At 41.7% G+C, this 27,303-nt stretch overlaps 1 protein-coding gene across 4 annotated transcripts in view; it reads right to left on the bottom strand.

The window, feature by feature from the left end:
• Window positions 1-10,695: 10,695 nt before the first annotated feature.
• ODAD1 (outer dynein arm docking complex subunit 1) overlaps window positions 10,696-27,303 on the bottom strand; it is a 53,382-nt gene continuing 36,774 nt past the window's right edge. For all 4 annotated transcript variants that reach the window (XM_060780414.2, XM_067469871.1, XM_067469873.1 and 1 more), the window contains 5 exons: window positions 25,452-25,620; window positions 23,279-23,442; window positions 22,211-22,314; window positions 15,411-15,489; window positions 10,696-13,309 (listed from right to left, as the gene is read on the bottom strand). In XM_060780414.2, the coding sequence (XP_060636397.2) occupies window positions 13,193-13,309; window positions 15,411-15,489; window positions 22,211-22,314; window positions 23,279-23,442; window positions 25,452-25,620 (633 nt within the window). In that variant the 3' untranslated portion in view covers window positions 10,696-13,192. The remainder of the gene's footprint in view (window positions 13,310-15,410; window positions 15,490-22,210; window positions 22,315-23,278; window positions 23,443-25,451; window positions 25,621-27,303) is intronic.

The following is a 27,303-nucleotide window of genomic DNA, read 5'->3' as shown; positions in this document are numbered from 1 at the left end:
ACACGAGAGATTAATATCCGCCTAGCAGCTTAGGAAAGGGAGCCATAAATCAAGGTAGCCTGCCACATGGGATGCCTAGATGGCCTTTGGCAAGTGGCTCTCCCTCCCATTCAGCATGCCGCCTCTCCAGATGCAAGAAATAGGGAGAATATATTGCTTGCAGAATCTGAAAAGACTGGCTAGCATTTCATTAAGGCATAAGCTCGCTCGGCTGTAGAGTCCACCTCATCAGTCTCAACACTAGTCAAGAAAAAGGAACGCCCTAATAAACTTGCCTGAAATCTTTTTTTATTGTAACTACCAAAAATCTCTGTTAACATAGTGTGTTCCTTAGCATATTTATTTGTTTTATTTACTGTATTTGTATACCGCTTTTCTCAGCCCGTAGACAACTCAAGGCGGTTAACAGGGCAAAATTCAATGCTTACAATGTCATAAATACAACTAAAAACATAACTAATAAAAACTAAACAAATCAATAAAATATAAATTAATAGTGTCTCCTTGCTAAAAATGTTGCCCGGACCCGTCGTCTAGTCGTTCCATTTTCCTATGTCAGTTACTCTGCATTTACAAACGCTTGTTCAAAAAGCCACATCTTCACTTTTTCCCAGAATGTTAAAAGAGAGATGTCCGATCTAATATCTGTAGGGAGGGTGTTCCACGGCCGAGGGGCCACCACTGAGAAGGCATAATCTCATTAACAGAAAATTTGGTACTAGAGCAGTGTTTCTCAACCCGGGGGTCGGGACCCCTGGGGGAGTCGCAAGGGGGTGTCAGAGGGGTTGCCAAAGACCATCAAGAAACACAGTATTTCTGTTGGTCATGGGGGTTCTTTGTGGGAAGTTTGGCCCAATTCTATCGTTGCTGAGGTTCAGAGTGCTCTTTGTAGGTGAAGTATAAATCCCAGCAACTACAACTCCCAAATGTCAAGGTCTATTTTCCCCAAACTCCACCAGTGTTCACATTTAGGTATATTGAGTATTGATGCCAAGTTTGGTCCAGACTCATCATTGTTTGATTCCACAGTGCTTTCTGGAGGTCGGTGAACTATAACTCCAAAACTCAAGGTCAGTGCCCACCAAACCCTTCCAGTGTTTTCTGTTGGTCATGGGAGTTCTGTGTGCCAAGTTTGGTTCAATTCCATCGTTGATGGTGTTCAGAATGCTCTTTAATTGTAGGTGAACTATAAATCCCAGCAGCAACAACTCCCAAATATCAAGGTCTATTTTCCCCAAACTCCACCAGTGTTCACATTTCGGCATATTGAGTGTCTGTACCAAGTTTAGTCCAGATCCATCACTGTTTGAGTCCACAGTGCTCTCTGGATGTAGGTGAACTACAACACCAAAACTCAAAGTCAATGCCCTCCAAACCCTTCCAGCATTTTCTGTTGGTCATGGGAGTTCTGTGTGTCGAGTTTGGTTCAGTTCCATCATTGGTGGAGTTCAGAATGCTCTTTGATTGTAGGTGTACTATAAATCCCAGCAACTATAACTCTCAAATGACAAAATCACCCACCCACCCCCCTCCACAAAACCCACCAGTATCGAGCGTATCGAGTATTTGTGCCAAATTTGTTCCTATGAATGAAAATACATCCTGCATATCAGATATTTACATTACGATTCATAACAGTTGCAAAATGACAATCATGAAGTAGCAACGAAAATAATTTTATGACTGGGAGTCACCACAACATGAGGAACTGTATTAAGTGGCCATGGTAATAGGAAGGTTGAATACCACTAAACTAGAGGAAGAAGTAACTTGGGGCCCGTCCAGAGAATACCTTTCTCCCAAGAGCTGTTTGTTCCCAGGTTTTAGATGCTTCTTCCTGATTGGTCAGTTCCTAAAAAGAAAGTGCCACTTGAGTAGAAGGCAAAAACTTTGTTTGTGTGCCAGAAATTTCATGGAACTGTGTGGAGGGCACATTTTCTCTGGCCAGGACAAAGTTGTGGCCCCCAGTCAATGTTGTACATCTTTTCACGAGAAGAGCATTCAGGAACAGACATGAATAATCCAGGAACAGCATCCTGTTGTTTGATGCCACAAGCACACAACCAAATCTTTCTGTGCTTTGCTTCTAAAGTGTTGCTAAAGCTGGTGCTTTGCTTCTAAAATGTTTCTAAAGTTCTGGTGGTGAAAATTTCTGAACTCTAAGAAAATGGTTCTAAAGTACTTACAAAACTAGAGGCGCTGGTGCTTTACTTCTAAAGTGTTGCTAAAGCTGGTGATTTGCTTCTAAAGTGTTTCTAAAGTTCTGGTGGCGAAAATTTCAGAACTCTAAGAAAATGGTTATAAAGTACTCACAAAACTAGAGGCACTGGTGCTTTACTTCTAAAGTGTTGCTAAAGCTGGTGCCTTGCTTCTAAAGTGTTTCTAAAGTTCTGGTGGTGAAAATTTCAGAACTCTAACAAAACTTTCAAAATTTTGTTATAAATGGCAGTTCCAATTGGTTTTGTCATAAAAATCACCAATAACAAAATAATAATGAAATTTTGGAGGTTTTGTTAGAGTTCTGAAAATTTTTACCACCAGAAATTTAGAAACACTTTAGAAGCAAAGCACCAGTTTAAGAACTTTACTGCGTGGCATATTTTCTTTCTCTGGCAAGATTTATTTTACGCCACACATACAACACTGAACATTAGTTCTTTTGGTGCATTTCTTTGTTTCTGCTTCACATCAAAGTTCTATAAGTGACCCCTCAGAATGAAAGATGAGGTACAGATTCTCCTAATTTTTTAATGTTCAGAAATCCTTTTGGATAGTGGACATCTGTGGGAATGACCCATGAAAACTGGATACAGGTGTTGGGCCTGTATCCCAAGGGGGAAAGGAGACACGTGCTACTTCCCCAAAGTCCCCTTTTCCCTATGGATGCCAGATCTCAGGCTCTAAACCTGAGTAGTATCTGGTATTCCTGGGTCATTTCCAGGTGGGAGAAAAAACGTAAACTCTCCAGTTTTGGTGGCCTCATTTCCAGGAAGGGCTGGGTGCTGCTATTAAAACAGCAGCTTGCCACAATTTACAAGGCTTGATTTCTTGCCGCGACTTGCAAATACTTTCCAGGAGGTCTATATATTTAGTTAGCCTCCACCTTCCCTTCCAGTCATTGTAGCGCTAGGGTTTTACCCTCCACTTCCAGTGAAAAGCAACTAGGATAGATATAGTATTACTTACCCCATTGTCACAACAGAATGAAAGGGATTAACCCCCTCTTTTCACTTTGGCACAGAAACCTCAGGACCTGGGACAGTTCTGAGCTGGCAACCCTATTTCCCTCAGATAGACCAGTTATATTAGGGATGCTAGGCTGCTGAGTAGTCATGCTAAAACAGGCACTGGGCAAACTTTGGCCCTCCGGGTGTTTTGGACTTCAACTCCCACAATTCCTAACAGCCTAATAACCACAGAGCTGCTGACCAAAAGGTTGTCGGTTCAAAATGGGGGGGCAGGGGGGTGAGCGCCTGTTGTTATCTCCAGCTTCTGCCAACCTAGCAGTTCAAAAACATGCAAATGTGAGCTCATCAATAAGTACTACTTCAGTGGAAAGATAATGGTACTCTATGCAGTCATGCCGGCCACATGACCTTGGAGGTGTCTATTGACAATGCCGGCTCTTCAGCTTAGATATTGAGATGAGCGCCGCCACCACCCCAGAGTTGGATATGACTAGACTTAATGTCAGGGGAAACCTTTACCTTTAATTCTCTTTAGGAATTTTTAAATCCTCCAGTGTGGCTCGATGGTGAACCCATTCATGCTGGAAGATTTGTATTTCTACCAAGAACACCTCTGTAGGGATATCTGGGTCCTCCAATGCAATTTTATGTTTGGCTTTCAGCAAACGTTAAGCCTATAAGTTGTTCTGGAAGATTTAGAAATTCCCAGAGAAGTGTTTTCTGAGATGAAACTGCATACAGAATCCATGGAGAACAGGATCGCACTTCACTTGCCAAAAGGATTTGTTTCCTCTCTGACCCCAAATCCTTCCTAAAATATTGTTAAGCAAACTGAATTATTTTCTGCTTGAATCATAGAATCATAGAGTTGGAAGAGACCTCATGGGCCACCCAGTCCAGCCCCCTTCCAAGAAAATTGCATTCAAAGCACTTCTGACAGATGCCCATCCAGCCTCTGTTTAAAAGCCTCCAAAGAAGGAGCCTCTGCCATATTCTGGGGCAGAGAGTTCCACTGCTGAACAGCTCTCTCAGTTAGGAAGTTCTTCCTAATGTTCAGGTGGAATGTAGGATGGGTAATAATTGATCTGATATAAAGTAATGCAAAGTAATGTTTTTAGCCAGGCTTTGCATGTCAGGAGCGACTTGAGAAACTGGAAGTCGCTTCTGGTGTGAGAGAATTGGCTGTGTGCAAGGATGTTGCCCAGGGGACGCCCGGACATTTTGATATTTTACCATCCTTGTGGGAGGCTTTTGAAGGCCATTCAGTACTAACCAATGTGGCCAACTGCAACATTCGCACTTGCCGCAAACAGACAAGAGTTTTTCCTTCCATCCTGGACATTCCACAGATATCATATAAACCCCACTCGCCTAATTTCCAACAGACCTCACAATCTCTGAGGATGCCTGCCATAGATGTGGGCAAAACGTCAGGAGAGAATGCTTTTGGAACATGACCAGACAGCCCGGAAAACTCACAGCAACCTAATGCTAGATTTCTGGTGTCAAGAAAAAGCAAGGACCACCTTCTACTTTTTGGTAGCTTTCTAAGACATGCTCCACTGCTCTTTTCCCATTTTTCGTGCCTTCTATTCCTCCACCTTATTATTTTGCATTTGTTTACTGTATTTTCTGTATTTTATTTTGATGTTATTATTTGCTTGTTTGTATTTTACTTTGCTATATAGTAAATTTGGGCTTGGCCTCATGTCAGCCTCCCAGAGTCCCCTTCGGGGAGATGGTGGCGGGGTATAAATAAAGATTATTATTATTATCATTATTTGAAACACAACAAGATGAGTCCACAGCAGACAAGATCACTCTGCTGGCTGTTGTATTGGATCACACGTCGGACACTTCCCAAGTGTCTAGGACTGTGTGATGTATGCGTGCAGATCCCAGTATGGTGGCCTTCTGCTGCTGACAGCTGGCAATCTTTTCAGCACCGAGTAAAGGTGGTCCCAGTGGTGATCGGCACACTGGGTGCAGTGCCTAAAGACCTTGGCCTGCACTTAAACACAAAGTGCAGGCCAAGGTTTTTAGGCACTGCACCCAGTGTGCCGATCACCACTGGGACCACCTTGACTGGCTTGTGCCAGAGTCTTTGCAGTTCGATCTTTAAATCCTCATATTGTGTCTGCTTTTCCAGTTGTTTCTCTGCAATCCTGCTGTCACCTGGGATTGCAACATTGACAATCCATACTTTGTTTTTTAACACGATTGTGAGGTCAGGAGTATTGTGGTCTAGAACTCTGTCTATTATCATTATCATTATCTGTCTATTATTATTATTATTATTATTATTATTATTATTATTCCTGAACATTCACCAAACTCCTTCCAATCCTGTCTTTGTTCTTCTCTAATGACTTAGGCACACAGCAAATTGTTTTACCCTGGTCCTTTATTTTAAAAGGACACTGCTGACACCTAATGGCTGACAAATGGTTCTGCCAAGAAGTTGAGTAGGCGGACTCAAGGAAGGCTTCTTCCAGAATTTGAGAAAGCAAGCCTCCCATATTCCAGCCTTTTAGCACCAGTAATGAGCCGTTTTCTATAGTCATGTAGAAGGGGAGTTAATGCATAGGTTTTGCACAGCACTTGCGTTGATTACCCAGCAAACCCCTTCCCTCTCCACCAAGATCTTTGCTCATAAACAACCTGATTAGCAAAGGTGCCAGGCAGCATTAATTCAAAATCTGTCATTGCAAGGGCTGCCATTTTATTGCTTCCTGTTCACTATGGGGGTGGGCAGTGATGAATTGCCCTTTGTTAGTCAGCTCTTGCTTCCTGGTTGGAGCGGGGTTTGGAAATATTTTGTTCCCATTTCTTTTAAAAATTGTTTTCCTAGAAGCATAAATATAAGAGCTTATGGCACTAATAATTGCTAATAGCACTGCCGCGTAAAGGATTATAAAATGCAATAGGTTCATAAGAAGGACGCGGTCTTCCAGGGAACAAGTATAGTATTCTTAGGCTGGCATCATATAACTGATTTAAGAGAGAGAGAGAGAGATCTTAATGGAAAAGTAAACATAAAATACGTTCACGACTAACACAAATAAAGCAAACAAAGATTTAAGCAGTTTAATAGATGCAAATTCTCCATACTTGAAAGCAATGATGGGCCACTATTGGGAGAGGTTTCAATAGAGCATTACAAGGAACACCTTGACAGTATTATTATCTATTTATTTATTTACATCAAATCATCTGGGCGTCCTTGCAGACAGCCAATTCTCTCACACCAGAAGTGACTTGCAGTTTCTCAATTAACTCCTGACATGACAATATATATATATATATACAGTATTTATATTCCTCCCTTCTCACCCCACGGGGGACACAGGGCAGATTACAATGAACATATACATGGCAAACATTCAATACCAATTAGACATACTACATATATGGACTGAGACAGAAGCAATTTAACAGTCCAGTTTTCCGGCTTCATGAGAGTATTCTCAATTCTGGCCACAGGGGGAGCTGTGGCTTCACTATCCATTTCTGACACCAAGTCTTTTGATGGAGTACTTCCTCATTCTTCTGCACGCTGCTGGAAGGTTTTATGGCATCGTAAATTAGTAAAATTAGCTTCCCCACATAAAGCGGTACCTAAATTTCCTTCTTGACAGATGCAACTCTTTCGGCCTGCAAAGGTTGACAGCAATCTAAACTAATGGCGAGAAGCTCATTCCGACCCGGGCTGGTTTCGAATTCATGACCTCTCAGTCAGTAGTGATTTAATTCAGCTGGCTATTAGCTAGCTGTGTGACAGTAAGAGTGGTTTGGTAATAGAACCAACCAAGAGGTAATGAGATTTCCTTCTCTGGGTAAAAAAAAAAAAAAAAAAAGGCTGGACAGACAATCACCAACAAGGCTGATTGATAACTGGGATATAGAGGGAGAAAACATGGAGGCAGTGACAGACTTTGTATTTCTAGGTGCGAAGATTACTGCAGACGCAGACTGTAGCCAGGAAATCAGAAAATGTTTCCTTCTTGTGAGGAGAGCAGTGACCAATCTCGATAGTGAAGAGTAGAAACATCACACTAGCAACGAAGATCTACATAGTTAAAGCAATGGTATTCCCCATAGTAACCTATGGATCCTATGGATAGGGGCCCCCAGTGGCTCAATGGGTTAAACCATTGCGCCGGCAGTACTGAAGACCGGCAGGTTGAAGATTCAAATCCAGGGAGAGCGCGGATGAGCTCCCTCTGTCAATTCCAGCTCCTCATATGTGGACATGAGAGAAGCCTTCCACAAGGATGGTAAAACATCAAAACATCCAAGTGTCTCCTGGGCAATGTCCTTGCAGATGGCCAATTCTCTCACATCAGAAGCGACTCAAGTCACTCCCGACACGCACAAAAAAAACTATGGATGTGAGAGCTGGACCACAAGGAAGGCTGAGTGAAGGAAGATAGACACTTTTGAACTGTAGTGTTGGAGGAAAATTCTGAGAGTGCCTTGGTCCGCATACTCCAGGAAATAATGCTCGACTGCTCACTGGAGGGAAGGTGTAACGAAATAGCTAATTATAATGTAAGTTTTAAATGTGTTTATTGGTGTTGGGATATGATAAGTACAGGCCAGCTTATGTGTCACTTGAGCTGAGGCGTTGCCATAGCGATGGAACTGGCTGTTAGAATGTATTCAAGTTAGAGAAGCCAAAGGGGCGGAGCTAACTGCCACTTGGCAGAGCAGGCATTTTAAAAAGTCAGTTTCTTTTGGTCAGTCTTTGGTGAGGAAGCCAAAGAGGAAAGTGGTTCTGCTGTGTTGAGAAACCGAACCAAGGGATTTAAGTCTTCAGCCTGTGTGTTTAGAGAATCAATTGGACCTGTTGAAATGAACAAGTAGCTTGTGAGCTAAGGGGAAAAAGAAACCCCAGTAGTCATTCATAACTTCAGTGGGGATGGCTGAAGGGAGGAAAAGGCAAGCCAGTGCCTTGAATGGTCAGTTAAGAAAAGATAGAAAAGATAAATAAGTTTAAAACCTGTCTGGTGGAAGTAAAAGCCATACTGAGAGTTATATTGGAAACTGTTACGAGTATTTGTGTTAAACTCAACTGTAACAACATTTAAAAGAATATAGAATATAGAATAACCATCAAGCCTTGTACACTTGCGAATCCTTGAATAGATATTTCTTTGATCAGTTCTTTCGAATTATGACTCATGTCCATTTATTGAGAAGAGGAGTTACCTCAGAAGAAGGCGGCTGAAGATATTGGGAGAAAGGATTCTGGTTTGAGTTACTCCTTTAAAAAGTGCCTCAAGTAAAAACAAGCCTCAGCAACACACACCACCATTATTTGAGTCTCCTCATCTCCCTGGTTATATATATATTTGTGTGAAGGAGCCCATATATTACTGCTACTAATTGTAAAGGCTTGGCCACTGATTTGCAGTGATGCCACCAAATTGTAAAGATGTATAAATATAACTGCTACCAATATGTAGAGAGTTGGTAAAAGGAGCCACCTCTTTGTGAGGGCTTATTATATTGATGACACAACCAATAGCTTGTAATGTTGCTTTGGTCTTTCTTCAATATGTAGCATGACTTGACTTGTAACATAGGCTTGATTTCAAAAAGAAACTGTAACAAGTTTATTGAGGTACAGAAGCTTGATGGTTTCAAAGTTTCCTTTCTCTTAGAGATACAGATCTTCAAAGGTTACATTCATAACAATTCTTAAATAACTCTTAGGCGGTCTAATTCTTCTAACAAACAGGTCTCAAACTTAGTTCCTTTAAAAAGATGTTTCTTTCTTTAACAGATTGTTTCAGGCACACGCTTATCCTTTCTTTATGATGGCTCAGTTACAATAAAGAAGCTTATTAGGGCTTCCCCTATTTTTCTACAACCATTACTTTTATTATAAATAAGTCACCCGACTTATCTAAACTATATTGGCTCAAAGCCAAAACTTTCCTGATTCTTAATACCAAATAATCAGCCTTCCCTTGTATTTCTTTAACTACAGAATCCTCACTGGTTCTCCACACACAACAGAACCAGCCACTTCTGCAGTTCACCGACCACAGACTGACTGCTTTAAAATGGCTGCTCTGCCAAGTGGCTGTTGGCTCCACCCCTATCTCCATGGCAACGAAGCTCAAAGTGAGCTAAGCTGGCTACCATCCTTCAATATTATGCAATACTATATACTTACCCTTACAAACACTTATCTATAACAATACATAACTGTAGATAAAAATTTACACTTCATCACAATTTGTCATTTGTTCGTCGTCTTTTACAGAAGGATATTAGAAGCAAAGGTGAAGTTTTTTGGCCACATAATGAGAAGACAGGAAAGCTTGAAGAAGATAATGGTGCTGGGGAAAATGGGAGGAAAAAGGAAGAGGGGCCGACCAAGGGCAAGATAGGTGGATGGTATTCTCGAAGTGACTGGCTTGACCTTGAAGGAGATGGGGGGTGGCAACAGCCGACAGGAAGCTTTGGCGTAGGCTGGTACATGTGGTCATAAGTACTTGGAAGCGACTGAACGAATAAACCACAACAAAAGGCACCTGCTTGGGATTTTTAGCTGAAGAATTGGGCTTGATGGTCCATGAAACTGGTGTTATGATTCTGTGATTCCAAACACCCTGGGAAATCTCCCCATCTATATAAATAAAAATGTAATGTTCGTTTGTGAGATTAACATAACTCAAAAACCACTGGATGAATTGACACAAAATTTGGATACTACACCCTTAACAGACCAAGTGACCATCACTCATAACCCCCTCCCCCACCCAAAAAAAAACCCAGCAGAAAGGACTTTAAAACCCCAAAAAGCTAAATGACAAAACAGTGCAGGTGTGAAAATGACAGCTCCCAGCATCCCCTAGACCAGGCCCTTTAAGAGAGGAGGATGTTCCAAATGCACTGCTCCCAAGCTGCAAACTTGGGAGCAGTGCATTTGGAAGAAGGAAGAAAGGGGAGCAAGAGGAAGGGGAGGGGAAGGAAGAAAGGAAAGAAGGAAGGAAGGAAGGAAGGAAGGAAGGAAGGAAGGAAGGAAGGAAGGAAGGAGAGAAAAAAAGGGAAGAAAGGAAGGAAAGAGGGAGGGAGGGAGGGAGGGAGGGAAGGAAGGAAGGAAGGAAGGAAGGAAGGAAGGAAGGAGGGAGGGAGGGAGGGAGGGAGGGAGGGAGGGAGGGAGGGAGGGAAGGAAGGAAGGAAGGAAGGAAGGAAGGAAGGAAGGAAGGAAGGAAGGAAGGAAGGAAGGAAGGAAGGAGAGAAAAAAAGGAAGAAAGGAAGGAAAGAGGGAGGGAGGTAAGGAAGGAAGGAGAGAAAGAAAGAAGGAGAAAAAGAGGGAGGGAAGGTTGACCACAGCAACGCATGGCGGGTACAGCTGGTAAATACATATAAACACACAGATTTCTGCAAATATAGATAAGTGATAGACCTCTGCCCCATCTGTCTGATTCGCAATTGGCAAACTCCAAGAAAGCCCATCATACTTTCCAAAAAAATGATTATAAGCCAGTGATTGTATTTGGCAATTAAATGTTTTAATCCAGTTTTCAACATACATGAATAATTTGAAGGAAAAAATAGAAAGATTCTTACACCTATCACAGTGCCTGTGCTGGCGTCTGGTCCCACTCCCCCTTTTGCAACCCCCCCCCCCAAACAAGAAAGACAAGTTTGAAGGAATACATTGATTTTAATTCAGAGATACTGTCATGAGAATGATCTTTGGAAGAAGAATGTATTGGCCAAGATTCTATGCCGGGACACTATGGAGACTCTGAGACAATATCAGGAATGTCCACTCTGGGACACTATAAGGAAAAAATAAAATAGGGACACTATGGGGAAGGCTGCAGGGCAAGGAGTAGACTATAGGGCTCTTATCCTTATTGGGGAAAATTAGGATTTATAAAAGTACACAATTTTGCTAAAACCAGGACTGAAAGAAAATCAATGACAAGGCAACAAGAAATCTGCCTCTCATATAAGAAACAAACCTCTATGTAAATGTTTCAATGAACTGTATAATGAACTTCTCCTGAGATAGGAGAGTTTATAAATAACTGTTTTGTTCACTGATGCATCTATGGACCATAATACATATTGTTGCTGCTGTTGTCTCTCACATATGGCACCTTCAAGATGCTTTCACTCAGTTTCCACATGATAAAACGATTTTAAGTAGTGAAAGAATCCACTTAAAATCTGGTTTCTGCCTCCTGCAGAATTCTGGGGTTTGTAGTTTAGTGAGGCTGTTAAAAGCTCCTCCCTAAACTACAAACTCCAGAATTCTGCAGGAGGCAGACACTGGATTTTAAGTGGATTGTTTCTCTAGTGTGATGAGGCTCTACCGTAGGCCCAGATCAGATCTCTTCCCTGTTACTGAGGCTATAGCTGAAAATGGTAAACACAAGAGCTGTGAGCGGGACTAACACAGCCTCATATTAGATGCCCACGTGGTACAAACCACAGTCTTTCTGTGGAACAAGCTCACAGTTTGGTTTAAAAAAGAAACAACAAAAAAGCAAGTTAAATGTGCAGCCAAATGCTTTAAACACACCCAGCGTATCCCTCTGGGGCCTGGGCTGTTCTGTTTAAGAGCTATTTCCTATTTTAGAGACTTCGGCAAAGCATAGGAAGGAGCAAATATACTTGGGGTTTTTTGGCCAGCACATCTGTAGGGGAACAAAGTAAGCTTCAGTCTATTGTTGAAAGCGTCCATGCTAGCATCACTGGGTTGCCGAGTTTTTTGTGGGGCTGTAAAGCCATGTTCAGAGAGCATTCTGTTCTAACATTTTGCACACATCTGTGGCCGGCATCTTCAGAGGTCTGTTGGAAGTGAAGCAAGTGGAGTGCATAGATATCTGTTGAATATCCAGGACGGGAGAAAGAACTCTTGTCTCTTTAAAGCAGGCATGGGCAAACTTTGGCCCTCCAGATGTTTTGGACTTCAACTCCCACAATTCCTAACAGCCTACCAGCTGTTAGGAATTGTGGGAGTTGAAGTCCAAAACACCTGGAGGGCTGAAGTTTGCCCATGCCTGCTTTAAAGCCAGTGTGAATGTTGCAATTAGCAAGCCTAAATGGCATTGAGTAGCCATGAAGCTGCAAAGTCAATCAGTGAGGGTATCTCCATAGAGGTTGCCTCCTTACCTCTTAGGCAGATACCCTCACTGATTGACTTTGCAAACTTCATGGCTACTCAAATGCTAATTCAAGCTTGCTAATTGCAACATTCACACTGGCTTTAAACAGACATGGATTCTTTCTCCCAATGTGGAAATTCCACAGGTATTCATTTATTATTATGATTATGATTATTATTTCTATTTTAGAGACATGATGATGATGATTATTATTATTATTATATACACTCCACTTGCCTCGCTTCCAACAGACCTCTGAAGATGCCGGTCACAGATGCAGGCGAAACATGCCACACAGTCTGAAAAACTCACAGCAACCTAAGCTTCAGCTGACTGCTTCTTGTTGAACAGTGACCTTTTTTAGCATTAGGGAGCTAGGTTGTCTTGCCCACAGGCTAACCTAAAGTGTCTGTTTGCTAGATGAGAGACCCCACCGGACAACTTCCTTAATAGGATAGTATTACAAGCGAGGAGCAGATCATAAACATATTCTCTCTTTCCCAGAGGAAGCGGCGTCAAGTCAAGGAACTTGAGTACAGTATGGCAATAGACTGAAGAGTCTTGTATCTATACAGGCCAAACATGTTTGGTATCGATGACACAACCCATCTATCCTAATCAGCCAGGAAGGAAATTCTCCAGGCGAAGACAGATCTTCCAGGATCCACCCGACAGACCGAGATCCCTGCAGGCCGAAGGTGACAACAAGCCACACTTGTCATCCCAACTGTGAGGAAGGCTGCTTCTGCTGAAGTCACTGGTGTTACGAGGCAGTGAAGCAGGGAGGAGATCACACCGTAAGGCAACCTTGCCCATGAGCACAGCTTCTGTCCTTAGCATGTCATGCCTCAGATTGTGACTGAATTCCTACTCAAATTGAGAGGAGTGTGTATACTTCTTTGTCGCACTTGACCCATAATGCACATTTGCAATATCCGACTGGCTGCTTTTCTTTAGCGTAAGTGCTGCCGGTTTGCTGAGAATCTGGAGAGTGACAGAAGAGAAGACCTCCATATTACTTTCATGCAACAAATCAGTAACTGCAAGTGCTCCCTGAATCTCTGGAAAAGACTTATGTCACGATCTCTTTATTACTTCTTGGTTACCCATGCACTTCAGATACAGAAATACAGATGAGCGAGCAGAAGCAGCCACAACATCCATTTTCTTTACTCTCCATTTGGATAATGTGTAGGATGGACCCACAGGAGGAGCTGATTCCTCATCTATGGTTTTACTTGATGGCTCAACTGTTGCATTTTATTATAAGAGACTTCCAAGTCATCCTGCCATCAATAGCCTTGCATTAGGGAGAAAGAACTCTTGTCTGTTTAAAGCAGGCATGGACAAACTTTGGCCTGCCAGGTGTTTTGGACTTCAACTCCCACAAAATGTCTTGCAGTGGTTTCCTGCACTGAGTCTACCTATCTGTAATGCAGTCCTCCTCTTTGGAACCATGTGCCACTCCTTCAATAAACTGATCCAAATATGTATCAAGACAAATAAGAGAATTAAGTGTCCCTCTTTACTCACAAGCTACTTCTGCATAGAAATATAGGCAGCCCCAAAGTTAGAGAAAGATAGGTTTTGTAGGTTCTTAAATTTGTTTGTTAAGTCAGAACAGGAATATTTTTGAGTGTAACTCCAGCCACACATATACATATACATATATAAATAGGGGGCCCTGGTGGCACAGTGGGTTGAACTACTGTGCTGCTGAACCTGCTGACAGAAAGGTAGGCGCAGTTCCAATCTGAGGAGCGGGGTGAGCTCCCGCTGTTAGCCCCATCTTCTGCCAACCTAGCAGTTCGAAAACATGCAAATGTGAGTAGATCAATAGGTACTGCTTCAGTGGGAAGAAAACAGCACTCTATGCAGTCATGCTGACCACATGACCTTGGAGGTGTCTGTGGACAATGCCGGCTCAGAAATGGAAATGAGCACCACCCCCCAGCGTAGGACACGACTAGACTTAATGTCAGGGGAAACCTTTATCTTTACGTGTGTGTGTGTATGTAAAGCTTTCGACAACATAGGGAAGGATTAACACCCCTGTAGTGTTTATTTTGCTGTCTGTGCCCCTGTTCAGAAGATGTCATCTCACTTTCTATACCTGTGATAATTGCATTTTGGAAAGTTTGGCTTGTTGTGGAAACAAGGATTGTGATAAAGTACAAACACGTTTTCCCCATGATAACTCTTTCAGGGGTGAATTTCCTTTCCGAGGGGTAGATTTCTCTCACTTCCTGTTGTCTCTCCCCAAGTCTTAACTATGAGTAGTTTATAACTCGGATGTTTGTAACTTGGGGACTGTCAATATGTCAGTAGAGGAGTTTTTATTCATTTACTGGAAGTGTAAATTGATGCCTCTCTAGAAAGGAAATTGTCTCACGACCTCATGTATGTGCATATGCATATGCATACATGGGCACAAATATACACAGAGCTTGGCATTCCAACTAAGGGTGTTCTCTAACAAGGGCATAATAAGAACATAATATTATATAGTAAAAACAAGAAGATAACTGATTTAGTCATTTTAAGTATATTAAATAACAATTACTCAACAGTGCTAAAATTCTGGAGAGGGGCATTTTGTATATTAGATGTGCGTGTGTGTATCTGCATGTATGTAATATGCTAGTTATATACTACTATGCTAAATCGAAAGACAGCAAGCAAAGAAGAGGCCTGCAGCATCAATGGATTAATTTCATCAAGGTAGTTATGGTCCAGAGTTTGTAAGATTTTAGCAAGGTTGTTTAAAAAGTGGTCACTTGGAACCTGTATCAAAGTATGTATCAAAGTCTACTTGACAGTAAATAACAAAAAAAACCCCACATTGCATTAAGAAGCAATAAACTGCTTTGTAAAAATAATATGGCAAGCTCTTCACAAACTTCATAGTTTACACAAACCCTGTGTAAACACTATTAAAAGCAAGGTATATCCGTTATAAGACATACCCTTTGGCCCATCCTCTTCTAGGATTGCCTGGGAGCTTTCCCTTCCACTTTTAACCCATCCTGTAAGTTCTGTAACCCTCACAAAATACCCCAGCAGCCTCTCCATCCCTTCAACTCACATCCTTCATAACTTTTTCTTTGAGCTCTTCATGTGTTAAGGGTTTCTGGTCTTCTTCTGCTATGGGATCATGCTTATGCCTGTGAAGGGAAAAGAAGATAGTGAAGACCTGAAAGAAAAAACTCCCTTGCAATGACTCCTTCCAAAACAGATTGTTTCTGTATCCTGTGGTTTAAAACACTCAGAGGTCCTATGAAATTCCAAAGAACTTCAGAATGTCAACTGTTTTCCTTTGAGAAGGTCTGGCTTTTAGGCTTTCTCTTTATTTAACTCTATAGATCAGGCATGGGTAATACAATGTAAAGGCCATTTTAGCATATTTTAATTATGTTTTTACCACACTGTTACTAAGTAGCTGTTTTTTAAACTTTCGTATTGCGCCTTTTGAACTTGTCTTGTGTGGAGTGTGAGCCACCTTGAGTCCCCACAGGGAGAAAGGCATATTATAAATAAAGATAAACAACAACAATAACAACAATATATTTATTTACTCTATTTCTATCCCTCTCTTCTCACCCTTGCAGGGGACTCAGAGTAGCATACAAATGGCAATAGTCAATAAAAACAATAACAACAGCAGCAGCAGCAGCAATAATAATTGCAGAAATCCCAGAGGCCATCCAGACCAGCCCAGTAGTTTAAACTGCAGGAAAAACACAATCAAAGCACCCCAATAGATGGTCATCCAGCCTTTGTAATTAATAATAATGATAATAATAGGAGAAATCCCAGAGGCCATCCTGTACAACCTTCTTCTAACATGCAGGAGAAACACAATCAAAGCATTCCCAACAGGTGGCCACCCAGCCTTTGTAATAATAATAATAATAATAATAATAATAATAATAATAATAGCAGAAACCCCAGAGGCCATCCTGTCCAACCCCCTCCTAGCATGCAGGAAAAACAATCAAAGCACCCCTGAGCAGTGGGAGAGAAATAGGGTTTTGGCAAGCAAGGCAAGGGGGGAAGGATCTGGGTAGCAAGGAAGGTGAAGAAAAAAAGCTTTTGGTGGCAACAGGGTGGAGTGGGGAAAGAGGAGGGAAAGCTTTGTAGGAGAGGAGGAGGGGAGGGAAGATGACACCACATTATGAGAGAAATAATAGAAAAAGACAGAGAAGGAGAGAAGGCTGTACTAAGCCCAAACAGTGGACACAGAGGGACAATCCTAATGCAAAGGTAGGCAGGGTCAGTGCACATGTGTACAATGGTCAGGCTAGAATAGAGCAGGAGAGAAGCCTGGAGACCCTTAGTTTGTTTTGCAGAGCCCTTAGGGCTCCGCAGAGCACAAGTTTGCTGTTCTGGATAATAAAATTGTCCACAAGGCAAGTGAATTCATTGGATTTTTCCAATAAATATCAGAGTAGTTGAAATCCCCCATTACTATTATATCTCTTCTTTCTGCATGTTTGGTCCTCTGGTCAAGGAAGGATTCATCCAGTTCTTCAGTCTGGCTTAAAGGTCTGTAGTAGACCCCCACGACTACATCTTTCCATGTATTGTCGAAGGCTACATCTTTTCCAGTCCTTGTTCCCTTAATTCTTATCCAGATTCTCTCAATCTGGTTTCCAGAACTGAAGTCTTGCATCTCCTCACAGATGTAAATATTTTCGACATATAATGCTATCCCACCCCCTCTCCTGTTTGGTATGTTTCTCTGAAATAGGTTATACCCCTCCATTGTTACATTCCAATTAGAGGACTCGTCCCACCAGGTTTCAGTTATACCTGTTTACATCATAACTGTTTTGTTGTGCTAAGAGTTCCAGCTCATCTTGTTTATTTCCCATGCTCTGGGCATTAGTGTAAAGACATCAAAGTGAGTAGGACATTCCCATTAGCTGTTTATTTGAGATTATTGTCCTCTTGCTACTTGGTATTTGTTGTCTTTGTCCAACCCTCTCTTTAGCCTTTTGGCTGTTTATTTATCTATTTATTTACTGCGCTTATATACCGCAATTCTCAGCCCCAAGGGCGACTCATTGCGATGTACAACATGAAGAAAAACAAGTGCAATCTACAAAGCATAGTGCAAAACAGTGTACAATTCGTCATAATCATAAAAACATCTTATCAGACAACAACATTACTACAAAATTACTACTACATTCCGAATCGTCTCATCGTCAAGCCACAATCCGATATCATTTCTGCTGTTCCATTCCTATGGTCAATTGCCAGTCATTGCACTTATTGATCAAATGCCTTCTGTTCACTCCGAGCCTTGATAAACTACTGTTCCCAAGGATAATGTCACCTTCTCACTGGCAGCACTGAATCTGTGGATTTCACTCCATCGAGAGGCTCAGTATTCCTTGTTCATTTAGGCAATGGATTTTAAAAGGTTTTGTTTCAGAGGGCTTTTGGTTTCTTCTGAAAAAATTGGTTGGTCCAAGGCCTCAATTGCTCCTTCAACTAGAGCAAAAGTCAGTAAATGCCCTTTGGCCACATGCTGTCATCACCATATTTGCCATGGCAATGAGAACAAAAAAAGACTGCTATTTCTGTTTAAAAGAAGCTGTGTGGGTGTATGAGCTTTGTTTTGAAGGTGAATCACCCTCCCAGACGTCTTCCAAAAAACCACAATTCAGCACAAACTGTGCAGATGCCTTGGTTAAAAGGAAATTTATGGAGTTTTTAACCACTGCCATGCTACCAACCTTTGAGGATGCCTGCCACAGATGCAGGAGAAACGTCAGGAGATAATGCTTCTGGAACATGGCCATACAGTCCGAAAAACTTACTGCAACCCTCCACTAACTGTTTGTATATATAATTGTTCACCTATATTGTATGTACATTTTGGTTTGCCAGTTTGACTGTGCCTCTATGGTGTGGAAAGGGCTTTAGACATAGTACTCCATTTTGTATACAGTATGCTTTTAGACCACAATGAAGGTGGATACAGTTTGTCTGCTTTCAGACATCACTGAGTACAGTTACACATTTTGGACTATATATGCTTAAAGGCATTCGACTATAGACGAATATGCTGAATATATAAAATAAATTTGTTAGTAAACCTGAGATGTTATTTTTTTTTAAAGAAGACTACTTTGTTTTGTCTCTTGAGTGCATATTTTAACTAAGGTTTTTAAGGCAGTATATATCTTTTTGGGTAATTGCAATTACAAATTCTACTTCAAAGAAACAACCATCCTCTGCTAACCAAATATATTTTTGTAGTGCAATATCTTTCTCCTTAGCAGTTTAAAGACATGGTTCTTCAGTTTAACAGATGAGTTACCTGTGTGCCATTACATGAATGCTTGTGAATATCACTTGTTCAGAGGGTTGACTTCTAACAAAGTCATGCTTGTCTTGACTAGTGGTTTTCAAAAAGTGGTCTCCACATATTCATGGAGATTCACATTTGCTAACCGGATGTGACTTCCTTTTTACCTTTTCAATAAGGTTATGGTGCATTTATTTCCAACAGGTTATGGAATTTCCAATAGCCCCTACCTCCATATATTGTCTACGAATCCCTCTCCTTAAATTCTTGCTCTATTAATCAAAACAGTGGGGCTCCCTATTTCCCCAGCCCCACTAAGTCTCAATATGCTAAAGATCCCTTCATCCTTGAACCCCAGACATGACCACAAACCCCCTGCTCCCTTGTTTGTTTTGCCCTATATGAGAAAATCACAGTCTCCTATAGCTCTTAGCCTTGCCTCACCCCTTCTTTAAAATAATTTTTGTCCTGTCTTTCTGCTTGAAAACAGGCCTCTGCGGCAGTTTCACTAATTAAAAACAACACATCCCAATAAAACAGTTTAAAAATATATACAACATAAATAAGGGCATTATTCAATCCACAATAAACAACATAGAATGCAGGAAATTGGTTAAATCCTGCCTCTCCCACCAAAAAGCCTGAGTAGATGTTTGTAATCGGCACCCAAATCTAAACCAGTTTTTGAACTACAACCCCTGAATTCTTTATCAAATGCAGTCAGTGGCTATGCCAGCTATGGGCTTCTGTAAACAGCATCCCAAATAGTAGTTTTGTAATGTGTTGTGGAAGGCTTTCATGGCTGGAACCATTGGGTTTCTGTGAGTTTTCCGGGCTATATGGCCATATTCCAGAAGCATTCTCTCCTGGCTTTTCGCCCAAATCTACGGCAGGCATCCTCAGAGGTTGTGAAGTCTGTTGGAAACTAAGACAAGTGAGGTTTATATATCTGTGAAATGACCAGGGTGGGAGAAAGAACTCTTGTCTGTTTGAAGAAAGTATGAATATTCCAATTGGCCACTTTGATTATTTATTTATTTATTTATTTATTTATTTATTTGAAACATTTATATGCCGCCCTCCTCACCCCAAAGGGGATTCAGAGCGGATTAGCATTGAATAGACTTGCAGCTTCAAAGCTTGGCTTCTTTCTGCCTGGGGGAAACCTTTGTTGGGAGGTGTTAGCTGGCCCAAGAGTTCTTTCTTCCACCGTGGACATTTCACAGATATATATACCTCACTTGCTTAGTTTCCAACAGACTTCACAACCTCTGAGGATGCCTGCCATAGATGTGGGTGAAATGTCAGGAGAGAATGCTTCTGGAACATTGCCATCCAGCCCGGAAAACTCACAGCAACCCAGTCATTTTTCAAGTTCTGATACTTTTAAATTAAATTTTAAAAGTGTAACTACAAAGGAAGGAAAGAAGAAAAGTATACATGGACTAGGCATATTCATTAGTTTAAGCTGTTCAGATTTCCAAGAACATTTTTTCTTGAAGCTGACACCTATACATTGCACATTCAATCATAACTGAAGCAGTAAAGTCTTCTGACCATTGAAAGATAGTGAACCATCATCTTTCTGGAAGGAACAGGTTTTAGCAACAGTAAAAGCACCTAGACTCCAACTACTGGCTGGTAAATTTCCTGTTGCAGAGAGATATGTGCATTGGCAGTAGTCAAAGGTTCTTCTAATACAAAATTAACATGTTCTTATCCATCCAGCTAGAAGATGATTTATTTCTAAAGCGACGTAATGGTGTGTGATATACCTGCAACATTAATTTTTCCTGAACCAAATGTAGCTTTAGGAAAAGATATTTCAGAAGCCAACACTAAGGCCGTTTTCCCTTAGTTGATTTACATAGGACTATCTAACTATTTCATTCCACTCAATTCCGCAAAGCTCTAGCATTAATAATGTAGGCACTGACAAATGGGTTCCTACAGACCTGGAGATTTTTTCCCCCAGAATGATAGAGCTAGAGAGCTAGAGAGAGCCTCAATGGCCACTTAGTCCAGCTCTCTGTTTGATGTGGGAAATCCAGTACAAAAGCTCCCCTCGAAACTATTCCAGGCAACAAGGCATTTCTTTTGCTGTTCAACCAAATCTATCTTTCAATTCATATATTATATTGAATCACCAAACATATATTGAAGATGGAGGAAATGAAACAGGCTTGTTTTCACAGAGCAATGGGTTCAAACTGTAGAGAATGAGATTCCACTTGAATATCAGGAAGAACTTCCTGAATTATTTTTTTGTGTGCGTGTGTCAGAAGCAACTTGAGAAATTGCAAGTTGCTTCTGGTGTGAGATAATTGGCCATCTGCAGGGAGGTTGCCCAGGGGACACCCAGATGTTTTACCATCCTGTGGGATGGTTCTCTCATGTCCCCGCATGGGAAGCTGAAGTTGACAGATGGGAGCTCACCCCATCTCACAGATTCAAACTGCCGAACTTTAGGTCAGCAGTTCAGCTGGCACAAGGGTTTAACTCATTGCACCACTGTGACTCCTAACTCTCTGATGGTAATTGCTACTTGACAGTTGAATATGCTGCTCTGGGGCATGGTCTCTTTCTCTGGAGGTTTTTAAACAGAGATTGAATGCCCATCTGTCAGAAGTGTTCTGATTATGTGTTCGTGCATTGAAACTTGAACAGAGAAACTGAAGTGCAAAGATACAGAATGGGGGACAGCAGTACGTGTGAAAAAGATGTTATTGTCATCCTTGACAACAAGTTAAACATGAACCAGCAATATGATGTGGTAGCTTAAAAAACCAATGGGATTTTGGCCTGCATCAATAGGAGTCTAGTGTCTAGATCCAGGGAAGTCATGCTACCCCTCTATTTTGCCTTGGTCAGACCACACCTGGAATCACACTATGTCCAATTCTGTGAACTGCAATTGAAGGGAGATGTTGACAAGCTGTAATGTGTCCAGAGGAGGGCGTCTAAAATTATCAAGGGTCTGGAGAACAAGCCCTATGAGGAGTGGCTTAAAGAGCTAGGCATGTTTAGCCTTCAGAAGAGAAGACTGAGAGGAGACATGATGGCCATGTATAAATATATGAGGAAAAGTCATAGGGAGGAGGGAGCAAGCTTGTTTTCTGCTGCCCTGGAAACTAAGACATGGAACAATGGCTTCAAACTACAGGAAAGAAGATTTCACCTGAACATGAGGAAGAACTTCCTGACTGTGAGAGCTGTTCAGCAGTGGAACTCTCTGCTCCAGAGTGTGGTGGAGGCTCCTTCTTTGGAGGCTTTTAAGCAGAGGCTGCATGGCCATCTATCAAGGATGCTTTGAATGTGATTTTCCTGCTTCTTGGCAGTGGGTTGGACTGAATGGACCACGAGGTCTCTTCCAACTCTATGATTCTATGAATGGGTTGCACTGGACAGCCCTTGTTTCTAATTCTATGAATGCCATCACAGGAAAAGCCCCGTCTCCACGCTTATCTCCTGCTTCAATGCTGAAGGTGGCACACACAGAGAAAAACAAAAAATGGAAACTCTTTATATACAGGAATGTTCCTCTGGGAGTGACTAGCTCTTCTTACCCAGTAGAAGGTGGTCGCGGGTGGATCGCTTGAGGCTGCTTCTGAAAGTTCTGCCCCAGAATCAGTTGAACTGTCTCCACAGTATCAAAAGGCTTGTCTTGTTCCTGAGAAAGGATAGAATAGGCATTCAGGAAGAGAGGGGCTGGTTTTCATCCTCCCCTAGGATTTAAATAAGAGCCCAAGCCTATGGAAGTGAAACACTCTGACCCATCTATTAAGTCAAATCAATCAATTTTAGTAAGTCCAGACTAAGTAACATGTGTTGATGCAATTGCAATTAGACTGTTAGGGTTTTTTGTTTTGTTTTGTTTTTATGTGGACAACACATGTTTTGGTGTCTCAAATGTTAGCCCTGTTTCTGGATATATTTGACCTGATGATTCCAAAAATGGCACCAGTTTCTCCCCATTAGCTCTAGTTTTTGAGATACAGAACATTTGGCATCTACCTGTTGACAACTGATTGCCCATAGAAAACCATGATACTCATATCTAAGATATTAGAGCTGACATGGTCTATATTCTGAGCTAACACCCCAAAGAACCCAGGAAGAGCCCTAAAAACCAAGACACCAAGGTATTTTTCTTTTTTGTTGGGCTGTGTAATTCTTGTAGTTGCTGAAATGCATTTGTACAAAGTGTTATGGAGCCAGGAATGAGACACCATGACCCAAAGTGTTAGTATGCTTTGATGCCGGAGTGGATTTGAGAACATAATTCTAAACAATGTTTTTTTTCATACACTAGAGGAATCGGAGCACAAATAAGGAGTCACATTAGAATGGAAAAATCTACGTAGATGTTTTGCAGGAGAGTGCGAAGGGAGCCTTTTGTACAACAGTCCAAAGCTGCATATGTTTTCGGGCCCACTAAAATCTTTCCACATGTTAATAACAAAAGCTTGACTGGGCTGCATATTCTGGGGAAATCAAGCCAAAGCCCACCTCTTCCTGTTCTAGAGGGTTTTAAGAGGTTAAAAAAGCCACATTCAAAATTTCTCGTTAACAAACAAATTGGAAACATCTAACCCTTCTTCCACTACCAAAGTTTTCTCCTGCCCACTGCATACCTCAGCAAGCATTAAGGAATACATTGCCAACAGCTCACTGGTCTTCTTTTCAATTGAGCTAAGGTAGATTGGAACGTTTTCATTCCGGACGGCTGTTGTCCCCCCTAGAATGTGCTCCAAGGCTGCCTGATCACACTGCAGCTTCCAAAAGAGAGACTCAATTTCTTGGAGAGGAGGGGAAAAGAGCAAAATTAATACATTATGGCCCATCAAGCTGTGTGTGCCTTATCTAAGCACTGATTTTTTGCTCTCTTTCTATAAAAAGTTGGCTCTTTGGGGCTCTGTCTCTACTCACTCCAGTTGATAGGAACCCTTGGCAAACATAGGTTTAGTGAATGTCATCTTTGAAGGATATTTTCAGCTGGCCCCAGCAACACCTGGCCCTTTTGGTGGCAGGGATTTTGCAAGACTTGGCCAGAGGCAGGTGAAATTCAATGGGTTTGTTTTCCCAGCCCCCTTCCACACAGCTGAATAAAGTCCCACATTATCTGCTTTGAACTGGAATATATAACAGTGTGGACTCTGATATCCCAGTTCAATGCAGGTATTGTGGGATTATCTGACTTGATATTCTGGATAATACGGCTGTGTGGAAGGACCCCCAGAGAACTGAAAGTCTGAAAGAAAAATATACTGAGGGTCAAAAAACCTCAGAAACCACTCAGCCCTTTTAAATGCTACCATGTGTCTCCAGCCTTAATGACATGTTATACTGAATTCCTTTCTTTTGTCTGACGATGTAGCTAATCCGTTCCACTGAACTAACATGAGTTCTCCCAATTTGAGAAAAGAAAAATGTTTTCTCTCTCTGGGCCTTTCTACATATCCATATAACCCAAAATATCAAGCCAGATAGTCCACAATATCTGCTTTGAACTGGGTTATCTGAATCCATGCTACCATATAATCCAGTTCAATGTGGATTTTATACAGGTGTGTGGAAGGGGCCTTCCCCCCCCCCCTCTGTCTCTCTCTGCCACTCAGTCCTTGAAGGCTGGGCAAATCTCTGGTCTTGCAGATCTGTTCGACTAGAATTCCCATCATCTGGACTACAGGTCAGGCCTTGTTGTTAAGGAATGATGAAGCTAGAAGTGGACAGCCATGACCTGTCCAATCCTGCAATCCCACTCTTCAAGCAATTGAAAACTCTCTCTACAGCTGTTTTCATAAAGGTCTCTACAACCAGACCTGCCTTTTCAACAAGTAATTTGCTTGCTATCAGGGAGAAGAATCATGAAGCTTATCCGCTCTTATTACACTTTGGTTCCAGTAGCATTAGCCAGCAAGGAAAGGAATTTTAGATATAACTATCTAAAGCATCTATATTGTTCCCAGCTGTATTAAGTTCATGAGACCTTTCCAATCCAGATAATAATAATAATAATAATAATAATAATAATAATAATAATAATAAGTAATAACTTTATTTTTGTACCCCACCTCCATCTCCCCAAAGGGACTCGGAGCGGCTTACATAGTTAAAATAACATATTAAAATACATAAACAACAGCACAAAACAACAACATTATGACAGCATATAAGAGCAAACATCAAAGCAACAACCAATTAAACTGAAATAATTGTCCATTTCAGATCGTGGGCCTTCTTTCCCCCACTTCCTTTAGAATCCTGATGGCACTTCTAACCACTGCTGCAGAGCAGCCTCAATTTTTGTGTCTTTATGAAGTTGTGCAGAATGCAAGGCTGGAGAACAACAAACAGCCTTCTTGATGTTTTTGGATTACAACTCCCCTAGCTAGAAGAGCAGATGATATATGATGTCGGAAAATGCTGTCTGGTGCCGCACGTCCATTCATTACATGGAATGGCATGGCCAGAAGTGGGTCACAGCCTTCATGCTGAGCAGGGAGTGGGTAGGACAAGTGGGGCCCTCCTCATGTCACAGGATGACAGGACAAGGGGAAGGTTTCTAGCACTTGAGTGATATTGTTCTAGCCTTCAGTTGTCATCACCAAGTCCCACATTTCTGTAGGTTTGTTCTGCGATTACAGCATCGAACATGCCATGTAGCACTGTTTGAAGGTTTCATTTAAAAACAAGAGCAAATCCTTAGACCTCAGAGAAAACTTTCCAACATGTTTGTGGGTCTGCCATCCCACAAACATCACATGTCTGTGATGCCCTCCACCCGCCTAAGCAATACTTGTTTACCATTTTTGATCTGCTCCCAAATCTTGCTGACACCTTTAAGCTTCGACTCAAGGTGGTTTGCCTCTTTGGCAGCTTCCTCCTGTCGGGCTTCAACCTGTTTAAGCTGTGAACGGCGCTCCGCCTCCTTCTGGCTCTCCCGCTTTTTGACCTCTTCTATCTTATGGCGAAGCTAGATGAGCAAAGGAGAAAAATGAGAAACGAGGAGCAACAGTCTTCTTGACGGAATGTCAGAAGGAATGAAGTGGTCTTACATTTACAGCTAGCTGCAGTAGTAGAGGTGTAAAATCACCTTGTGTAAAAAAAATCCATGACACTTTAGGAAAAACATGATGCCATGGATTGTATGTTGGAGATGCAAATCCCGCAAGCCTTTTTTGTAGCCTTTGAGCCCCTTCTGGATCCCCCTAAAGATCATCCATTGAGGGGGAGTAAATGTTTTGGCATAACTATTTGCCTGCCTACTCTTATAAGGAGAGACATTTTATTTAGTTTATAGCAGCATTTCTCAACCTGGGGGTCAGGACTCCTGGGGGGATCACGAGGGGGTGTCAGAGGGATCGTCAAAGACCATAAGAAAACACAGTATTTTCTGTTGGTCGTGGGGGTTCTGTGTGGGAAATTTAGCCCAATTACATCATTGGTGGAGGTCAGAATTTATTTATTTTATTTATTTCGAGCATTTCTTGTCCTTCTCAACCCCCGAGGAGGGACTCAGGGCGGCTTACAACTGGCAATCATTAGATGCCAACAAACAAACAATCGTAATACAAACAATTTACATTAAATAAGAAAGCAAGATTATAAAATACATTAAAATATTGGTCATTAAAATATTAAAACGCAACCAAGTCTAAGTCCGCAAATCCAAATCATAGTCCAGAGTTCCAATACACTATCTATTCATTGACAAGTCTCATGAATCATTGCAGTTGCTGATCGGTCAGCTGCCCAGATGCTTAGACCCAAAGCCAAGATTTAAAAAAAAAAATTCTAAAGGAGAGGAGAGAAGGAGTCACTCTGATTTCATTGGGGAGTGCGTTCCATAGAATGTTCTTTGAATGTAGGTGAACTATAAATCACAGCAACTACAACTCCCAAATGATAAAATCAACCCAACCCCACCAGTAATCAAATTGGGGTGTATTGGGTATTTGTGTCACTTCTGTTTTGTTTTTGTTTTGTTTTTTTGTTTTTGTTTTTTAGGAAAGCTGGTCATAAAAGTACTTATATATCTAGGTTCTTGTGGGTTTTTTCGGGCTATAGAGCCATGTTCTAGAGGCATTTCTCCTGACGTTTCGCCTGCATCTATGGCAAGCATCCTCAGAGGTGTGAGGTCTGTTGGAAGTAGGAAAAATGGGTTTATATATCTGTGGAATGGCTGGGGTGGGGCAAGGAGCTCTTCCCTGCTGCAGTTAGGTGTGAATGTTAGCTGATCACCTTCATTAGCATTTGAAGGCCTGCCTAAGCCTGGGAAATCTGTTGCTGGGAGGTGTTAATCTGTGCCTGGTTTTTTCCTCTCTGTTGTTTAGCTGTTATAATTTTAGAGTTTTTTAATACTGGTAGCCAGATTTTGTTCATTTTCATGGTCTCTTCCTTTCTGTTGAAATTGTCCACATGCTTGTGGATTTCAACGGCTTCTCTGTGTAGTCTGACATGGTGGTTGTTGGTGTGGTCCAGCATTTCTGTGTTCTCAAATAATATGCTGTGTCCAGGCTGGTTCATCAGGTGCTCTGCTATGGCTGACTTCTCTGGTTGAAGTAGTCTGCAGTGCCTTTCATGTTCCTTGATGCGTGTCTGGGCGCTGCGTTTGGTGGTCCCTATGTAGACTTGTCCACAGCTGCATGGTATGCGG

The sequence above is a fragment of the Anolis sagrei genome, chromosome 6, assembly GCF_037176765.1.
Source record: "Anolis sagrei isolate rAnoSag1 chromosome 6, rAnoSag1.mat, whole genome shotgun sequence".
NCBI lineage: Eukaryota > Metazoa > Chordata > Lepidosauria > Squamata > Dactyloidae > Anolis > Anolis sagrei.
Note: the sequence above shows the minus strand (reverse complement) of the source record. Positions and strands in the feature narration are given on the sequence as shown.